This window comes from Magnolia sinica, chromosome 11 (assembly GCF_029962835.1).
Source record: "Magnolia sinica isolate HGM2019 chromosome 11, MsV1, whole genome shotgun sequence".
In the NCBI taxonomy this organism is placed as follows: Eukaryota; Viridiplantae; Streptophyta; class Magnoliopsida; order Magnoliales; family Magnoliaceae; genus Magnolia; species Magnolia sinica.
Genome location: NC_080583.1, coordinates 3,351,801 through 3,360,922, shown reverse-complemented (window position 1 = coordinate 3,360,922; position 9,122 = coordinate 3,351,801). Strand labels below are relative to the sequence as shown.

At 44.5% G+C, this 9,122-nt stretch overlaps 1 protein-coding gene across 1 annotated transcript; it reads right to left on the bottom strand.

Annotated features, from left to right (window-relative positions):
• Positions 1-1,099: 1,099 nt before the first annotated feature.
• On the bottom strand, positions 1,100-3,331 carry LOC131218584 (allene oxide synthase 1, chloroplastic-like). The gene has a single exon (XM_058213202.1). The coding sequence runs from the start codon at positions 3,255-3,257 to the stop codon at positions 1,686-1,688; it is 1,572 nt and encodes a 523-aa protein (XP_058069185.1). The 5' UTR covers positions 3,258-3,331; the 3' UTR covers positions 1,100-1,685.
• Between the last annotated feature and the right edge of the window lie 5,791 nt (positions 3,332-9,122).

The window sequence follows — 9,122 nt, the reverse complement described above, 5'->3', positions numbered from 1 at the left end:
GTCACTACGATTTTTAAAGAATTGTACGTCAACCATTGTAAAAGTCTTACCACGTTTAAGGAAGGGTACACTTTAGAAGGCTGGTAGAAATTTAACTCTTTGGTCGCTGTCTCATCTGCCACGGGATTTTGGCAGTCCATTCTTTCAAAGGTGGAGCAGTTTGGTATTAACATAAAATAGAAGAGGTGGTTGGCTAGAGAAGGAGAGCTGTGGTACACAAACTAGGTACTGCTATTGCGTCATTGGAGCTCTCTTGCCTAAACTTGGCTGGATTTGATTGGATGAGATATTAGGCATGCTTGGTCCATTTGAATAACTTTCAAACATGCTTTGAAAAATGTGTTATTTCTAATAGCAGCTTGCTATTCAAATCAAATTATAGGCAGGTTAGTCCCATCTGCAGTATATAGTAAGTTAGGTGGGCCCCGACATGATGTTTGTCTGGGAACCTGCTTTGTTCATCTGTTTTGTTGGCTCGTGATGGAATATAAGCTTTAAAATAAAGAAATTTTAAAACTCTAGTAAGCCACGCAATGGGAAACAAAAGGAACTAATCACCCAACATTGAAACATTCATGAGGTAATAAAGGTTTTGAATGAAGGCGATACTTTTGTGTTTTCAACTCATCCTAATGAGAACCCCACGAAAGTTTTGGCTACAGTTATATTTTTGTATTTTCACTTTACCCTAACTCGAATGACCTTAAAGATCATTTAAACTACACAATTAATGGACAATAGGGTTCCAATGTCAGTCATTTTCCTCCCCACTCTTTTTTTTTTCCGTAGTGTGGTCCACTTGAATTTTAGATCTGCCTTACCTCTGGGAGACATGTACTAACATTAGCTGAAAAAAGGACGTACTTGCTCGATTTCTAACAAAATAGTGAACAATTTGGATGACATGTAAACATCAGGAGTGGACCCTGAGGGAGAGGGAATTACTCGATGTTGGAAAACACTAACTTCTACATGAGTTCGTTTACATGGGCCCACCTTGATATGTGTTGTATATACACACTGTACATTGAATGAGCCCAGAAGTGAAGCGGATCAAAATCTAAGTGGACCACAACATACGAAACAAGAGTAGGCTGTATTGGTAATTTAAAAAGAGTGATAATTTCAAATTAAAGATAAGGACTAATAACTATAAACGTGGGTCTACAATCTTTCGAAACAATACAATATTATACACTAACTTCTGTTGCCTCTGTCGCCATTCAGGATCAATGGATCATCTCTACGCGACACCCTAGTGGGCCCACATACAGACATGGTCCGATTATCTGATCCGTCCATAGTTTTAACGGTGAAGGAATGATCATGACATCTATATGTGGAGTTGAATTCGACAATTTTCTTTTCAACGGTCCACATTCATATAAGCGCATCAACTGTCAGACTCATCCGCACAGCTTAGGTTTTGTACTGCTACTCGAAAGTAATAGGTAACAAAAAATGAACGGCTTTGATCATCGTACTGTCTCTGGGTATGGCCCCACCAAGACGACGCATGGTGTTTATCCTGAGTCGCGATGTTGGGAGAGAGAACTTTTCATAAGCAGGATAAGAGTCCGCGTCGGACCGCATTACGGACTTCTCAAAAATACCCCTCGAGTCCTCAAAAACTACTAATCCGGTACTAAAACATGCCCGGCCGGTATTGGGATCGCCCGATTCTTTCAAAAACTCGCCCGCTTCAGCGAGGTCAACGTAACGGCCGTCCCTAACGGCGTGCTCCCGACCTCGATCTCGAACGAGTCGTAGCGGCGGAAGATCTCGACGACCAGCAGCCTCGCTGCCAAGACGACGAAATCTTTCCCCGCGCACTGTTTATTCTCCACCGTTGGATTCTCCGTCTCCGGCCCATTCGACCAGATCACGTGCTTTAGCAGCTTCTCTCCAGCCTCCCCAACGAATCTGTCTGGCACGAACTCCTCGGCCCTGTCGAATATCCTCGGGTCTTTGGTCGCAAACGGCTGGAAACCGAACAGCATCTCCCCTTTCTTGATCTCAAACGCCGCGTCGTGGCTTTTCACGATCAGATCGCGCTTCGCCTTTCCGTACTGGAACTGAACGGGCGGCTCGATGCGGAACGCCTCGTAGACGACCGATTTCATCAACGGCATCTGTTCCATCGCTCTCATCGACACTTCCCCGCCGTTGGATCTGATGGCGGATCTGATCTCCTCCGCCAGCTGGCGATGCAGCTTCGATCCGGCACGCCCGATCCACTTCACGATCGCGGGGAAGAAGATCTTCATCCCGCCGAAGGAGTTGAAGCACGTGGCGAAGATGAGGTTGTGAGTAGCTTCATCTCGGGAAATGCCCATCTTCTGCGCCTCGTCGAGAACCGGACCGGCCGAGTCGTAGAAGAACTTGTAAAGCCGGCCGTAGTCCTTTTTCACGAGGAACGGCGGGAGGGGGAAGGTGTGGAGGAGGAGCTCTTCCAGAAGCTTCGGGAGGCCGAGTCGGAGCAACGGGCCGAGCTGGAAGAGCACCCATTTCCCGATCAGGGTCGGTCCGTCCTTACCGAGCTCTGTATCGACCGGGTTCACGCCGTAGAGTGAGTTGGCGAGGAAGCTGAAGGAAGCCGAGTCGTTGGGGGTGTTGAAACCGGCTTTTCCCTTGGCAGATAGCTCCGCCTCAAGATCGGCGAAGAGGGCCGAGAAGCTGATCTGGAACTCGGGTATGACCCTGTCGCGGCTGGATTTGAGGAGGAAGAAGATGAGCTGCTTGAGCTTGGCGTGGCTCGGCTCGTCCGGGTCCAGGTAGGAGAGGATCCGATACCCGCCCGTGAGTTCCGTGGACGGCATGTAGGTGCCGACGAAGAGGTCCTTCTTCTCGACTTTCGAGACGTCGAAGAGCGTCGGGAAGCTCACGGCATCGAGCAGCGCGACGACGTTGGGGTTCGGCGAGATGAACGGCCCAGGTGGCATGTTCGTGCGGAAGACAGTCGACTGGTGCCTCTGGATTCGGGTCTTGAAAAAAGCCTCCCGCCCTTGGTTGTAGAAGAAGTCGAGCCGGTCCTTGAGGGGTCCCACCAGCGGGGGGCCGTACGATCCTGGGATCTTGCGGATGGGGAGATTTGTGGTGGTTGTGGTGGGTGGAGGAGAGGAGGAAGAGGGTTTTTCTGATACTGAGGCGGAGATGATCGGACGATGGAGGATTGAAATCGGAGGGTGGGATTTCTTCCTTCTGTTAGGCGTTGATGGGAGGGAGAGCGGAAGGTGGACGAGGGACAAGGAAGACATTTTGGAGTGAGGATAGGGGTATTTTGGGAAAAGTGGAATGGTGTCCAATACTGCTGGTTTGAGAACTGAAAGAGTGAGAGATGGATATATATAAAAGGAAGTTCCGCCCTGTCGTGAAAGGCGTGCGTCGGTGGCGATTTTGACATTTTTCTTCGAGTAAAAAGCTTTGATACTCTGGCAGGCCGTGATACATGATAGTCACGCACTTATAAATTACTTAAATTCTACACGTTTCATATAATCAATTCAAATTAAACTGTCCATCTACCAATTTAATATTCCATGGTGAAAAGATCAATCTTATTTATTCATATGATTATTAGATTTTTGGACATTTATTGGACGGCTGAAACTGACACATTAGTTGCTTTTGATTTGGGTGGGGAGCACGTGATGGTACCTCACGTGGGAATGATGCAGAAGAATATAATAAATCCATCTCACTTTAGGACCGTCTTTAGGACTGTCTTTCGAGTTAACATATGGGAAGTGTACCATTGTTTAATGCATGCGTATCAAGCCTCATCCGAGTATCAAATAATTATCCTTGCTCTTTTTTCGGCTTGGTCGGAAGCACGTCGGAACAGCTGACACGTGCGGAGGACTTGAGGATGGGGTCGGTGGATGGACGGCCTCAGTCCTACGCACGTGAGGATTTTGCAGTGCCAACATTGACGGCTGGCTGAACATATGGGTTAGGTGGATGGGGGAGGGTTAGACTTCAGAGAATCTTTGGACGCGGATTGCTGGCCTGCCGGGATTTCCGCAGCCCTACGCTCTATGGGGCCCACCGTGACGTATGTGTTATATCCATGCCGTCCATCAGTTTCTCCAGCTCATTTTAGGGCATAATCCCGAACGCGAGGTAGATAGAAAGTTCAAGTGGACCACAAGACAGGAAATAGTAGGGATAATGACGATCACTGTTGAAACCTTCCTAGGGTCCACCATGTTGATTAGTTTGCATCCAAACCGTTCATAAGGTGAATTCAACCTGGATGAAGGAAATGCACAAGGGAATTTGACCGTACTAACCTGAAGTTTGGTCAAATTACTTAATGAGATTCAACCTTTTAAATATTCCAAGTATGGCCTTCAAGCTTTAAATATTATTTCGAACGAAAATGCCCCTATTCTTAATCAAGAAGTCACACGGTCCTTGAATGCACCGAGCAAACAATGACTCCCTACTATCAATGGAAAGCTATTTTGAGGATTTAAAAGTTGAAGAACACTATCGTATATGGGATTCTACTGCTACGTCGCTGTCCTATGCTACGCATACACAAGCAATTAGGAAGTCGAATTCCTATTATACATGCTCTTATAGTGGTATCTAAGGCTGAAAGTTGGGTGGGTTCAACTCCACCGACTCATGACCGACCGACATTAGGATAGGCTTGGGTAGGATGTATTGGGTTTGGTCTCGGGCTTAGGCCATACAAACGCCAACCCGATAAAACTTGGATTGGACTCGGGTTGAAGTCTTGGGTTGCCCGACCAACCAACCCGAACCTGATCAATATATAAGTTTCTTATAAATTAATTATAATTGAGTGCAGATCATTTATGTTGAACGCACAGAAAATTCCAATGCCGTCGGGTTTCATTAGTCCATGTCATATCCGATGACTCAAGCTAACAAGATACACCGGATTTCTCTCTCCCAAATAGATTGCTTGATACACAATACGACTTTTAAAGAAGTAGTTGTCCTATATTTTAGCTTGTTTGTTTAGAAAAAAATATTCTTTACGATAAATAACTACATATATTATTAATAAAATTATAGGTATAAAAAATAAAACTCGTATTAAAAATATAATAGACTAATGTAATAATGAAAATATTAGCATATATCTACCCGACCAACCCAGCCAACCCGACCGAACCCGCTTGGGTTGGGCTTGGGTTGAGAATTCCCAACCCGAGATTGGTTTGGGTTGGGTTAGGTTTGAGGTATAGGAATCTTAGATTGGGCTAGGGTTGAGCACCAACCCGACCCAACCGAGCCAACTTTCAGCCATAGTAGTATCTGTTGCTGTTTTCCAATTACACATGCTTCTCTACTTACTAAATGTTCTGGGTTTTTGTTGGATTGTTCAATCGTTGTTTTGGTCATGTTAGAACGAGAGCAGGTATTTTTAGAGCAGACGAGTTCTATGCATCTTACCCAGCTGGGACGGAACTACTAGCAGACACAGCAAAGGTATGTGTAAGTGAAAGCATGCTGAGGATCGCCCTATTGTGGTTACTTAACGGAGATCTGTAAGTGACGAATTAGGCGATTGTGTGGCTATTCGTTAGATCAGCCTCACTATGTTTGTGCTTTGGCCCAAAAGTCAGCTTTGTCCACATGTTTACGTTCAATGCGGAACATGGTCTTTCTTTTACAGCAGTCCTTTCATCATACACATGTAGCCCACCCGACGACCAGGCTGGATTTTGATTTTCAGCTATGACAGATACATGGTTGGGTCAACCAGCAGAGGGGTGTGGATCTTGCACGCAATTGGGTTTTGGATCCTGCTATTGAGAGCGGCCATGGGTTCCTGTTCTTGTCACGCATGACATAATGGGTGTGAGATCCAGGCTGTTAATCAGGTGTGCCCCACTGTGTCCCAAAAGTCAGCTTGGTCCACATGTTTGCGTTCAATGTTGGGCCATGGTCTTGCTTTAACAGCAGTCCTTTCGTCTTAAACCTCATGTGGACCACACAATAGGAAAACAATAGTGATTGGATATCCACCATTTAAATGCTCTTAAGGCCCGCTGTACTGTTTATTTAATATCCAATATGTTGATTAGGTGATGCAGACCCAAATGAAAGGAAAAAACAAATATCAGCTTGATCCAAAACTTTCGTAACCCTAAAAAGTTTTTAATGGTTGGCATTCGTTCATTCAACACGGTTTCCTGTAATGTGGTCTACTTGAGATTGGGATATACCTTATTTTTTATCTCGTATTATAAAATGATTTATAAAAATAGATGGACAGCATGGATGGAATACACACATCATGGTGGGGCCACGAGCACCGACCACCAGCCAATGGCTGGTGGCAGGGGGAGTAGCCAGTCCGTTTCCACGATATATGGTAGGGTATTGAATGCGGAAAGTTTCTAAGGTGGAGAAATGTGGAGGAAGCGTAGGTTGAAATTTGGAACCGTATCGATCACATGTCTTCTGTTGTCTGCGGGTCGTGTCGCAAGTTCAAAGTATGGCAGAGACCAGAGACCATTGGACCGATGACGTTTCCACGTGTAGACCCGGAGATCGCACTTGCCAATATAAAAAACGTGTGGGACCTAAACTTTCCCTGAGGCTGTAAATAATACCTGGATCTTCTGCGTTATGACATAAGACTTCGTCACCTACTCCCCCTGCCACTAGCCCGGCGGCTGATGGTCGGTTCTCTGTGGGCCAACCATGATGTATATGTTTCATCCATGCCGTTCATCCATTTTTACGTATCATTTTAGGGCTTTATCCAAAAAATGAGAAGGATATAATCTCAGGTGGACCACACCACAGGAAAACAATGTTGATTAGATATCCATTATTAAAATCCTCATAAGGCCCACTATATGTTTATTTGACATCCAATCTATTGATTAGGTCATACAGACCTAGATGAAGGGAAAAAACAAAGATCAGCTTGGTCCAAAACTTTTATGACCCCTGAAAAGTTTTCAATGCTCGACGTTCATTCAACATTGTTTCCTGTCAGGTTCACTTGAGGGGGGGATATAGCTTATTTTTGTTTCATATCATAGATTTATCTAGAAAAATACATAGACAACATGGATGAAACACATACATCATGGTGGGGCCATATAGCACCGACCACCAGCCATTGGCTGGTGGCAGGGGGAGGAGCCAATCCGTTTTCCTCTTAAGGTGGGCCACAATGTACTGACGACAACGATAATTAAAATTTTGCGGACGGATTGGGTAATAACTCCCAAGGAATTAGCTATATATGTAGCTACTGTTAAGGGGTCTGTGGTGTTATCATGATATATATGTTTTATCCACACTGTTCATCTATTTAAGATCATATTATGGTATGCGTCCAAAAGGAAGGCAGATGGAAACCCCTGGCATATCATGCTACATGTTGTAGTGGGGATCAAACTCCCACCGTTCTTTACTTTTTAGATGGATTATGATATTTATTTGTCATACAACCTGTTTATAAGGTCACGTATGCCCAAGTGAAAGAAAAATATAAATATCAACTTGATTGAAAAGAACCATGGCATTAAAGAAGTTTTCAAGGGCAGGCTTTCAATCCCCACTATTTCCTGTATTGTGGTTCATTTGAGCTTTCAATCTAACTCCTCCCCACTAATTCCTGTACCGTGGTCCATTTGAGCTTTCAATTTGACCTCTTTTGGTTTGGCATGAATAAGATATATGCACAACCGGAGGCCCATTATAGCCCCTGAAACGACTGTCTGACTGGAGCACCCAATCCCTGTCCCACAATACTTTTATAACTATTCATTTGTTTTCAGCTTGTTTATAGGAAGCGGATTGCGTAGTAACTTACTATGCTTCGTAGAGTTGGGCACAAACCGACTCGATCCGACAAATCCGATCCAATCGAACTAGTCGGATCGGGTCGGATCGAGTAGGCCCACTCAAATCCAACCGTACATCGAGTCGAGTTCGAGTTAGTGGCCGATCCGATCGTAGATCCGATCTAGTCAGGTCTTATATAAGTTATTTTTACTTTTTAATTACCATCATCCGAACCAAAGCCCTAATCCCTAACTCATCTTCTCTATCTGGACGAGCATGCTGCACCTACCCATCTCGATCCGCTTGATGATTTTCCTTCATAGGAAACTGTGGCGACAGCATGCTCAACAAAATAAATGCATTCCGCTCATCACATTCCCCTGAATTTCTCAAAGTTCCGCCATCTACTGTACTAGTATAAGTGACTTCATCCGTCAAAGAACTCGAAACATCTACACACGACATATATTCTACATTCAAAGAAGACTCATGGTCGAAGTGTCTGCAACCACGCCGTCGAAAAATACAACTCTGATCATGAGCGCCCAATCTTCCAGGACCTGCTCTCTTCTAACCAATCTGTTTATTATCGAATAAAGGCATGAAATTGGACTTTTCATTACTCGATTTCCTAATGTCCGATTCCGACAAAAGCTTCCTTATCCTTCACCACATTCTGCTAGTACTTGGCTAAATATCCAGCACCAGCAGTGGCCCGCAACAAACCAAATATCCAAACTATACCCAATTTGATCCGACTCGGTTTCCCTAACCGAGTCAGACTTAGTTCGGATCAATCCAGTAGTTCATTGGATTGGATCGAGTCAGATGACTCGGACTCAATCCTGGATCAAATTGAATTCGAGTTAGTTCATTGAAAATTTCGGACCAAGCTGAGTTGGACCCAATCCAGTCCGACTCCACTCGATGCCCACCTCTAATGCTTGGCTTAGTGAGTAAACTATGTGAGGTCTACCAAGATTTATATATTTTATCCACTTCGTCCATCCATTTTACCAGATAATTTTAGGATCGGACACAAAAATGAAACATATACAGTTTTCAAATGGACCACACCATAAGAAACGGTTGAATTGAAGGTTTATCGTTGAAAATTTCTTGGGGGCCACAAAAGTTTTGGATCTAGCTTATATTTGTGCTTTCCCTTCATCCATGTTTGTATGATCTTATGAACAGGTTGGATGACAAATAAACATCACTGTGGGGCCTAGCAAGCTTTCAACATTAGAAATCATTATCCACACTGTTTCCTGTGGTATGATCCACTTGATCCTTGGATATGCTTCAATTTTGGGTTCAACCCCTTAAATTAGATT

Excerpts from the sequence above, each read along its gene's own strand:
- LOC131218584 (XM_058213202.1), bottom strand. The coding sequence starts at position 3,257 with ATGTCTTCCTTGTCCCTCGTCCACCTTCCGCTCTCCCTCCCATCAACG.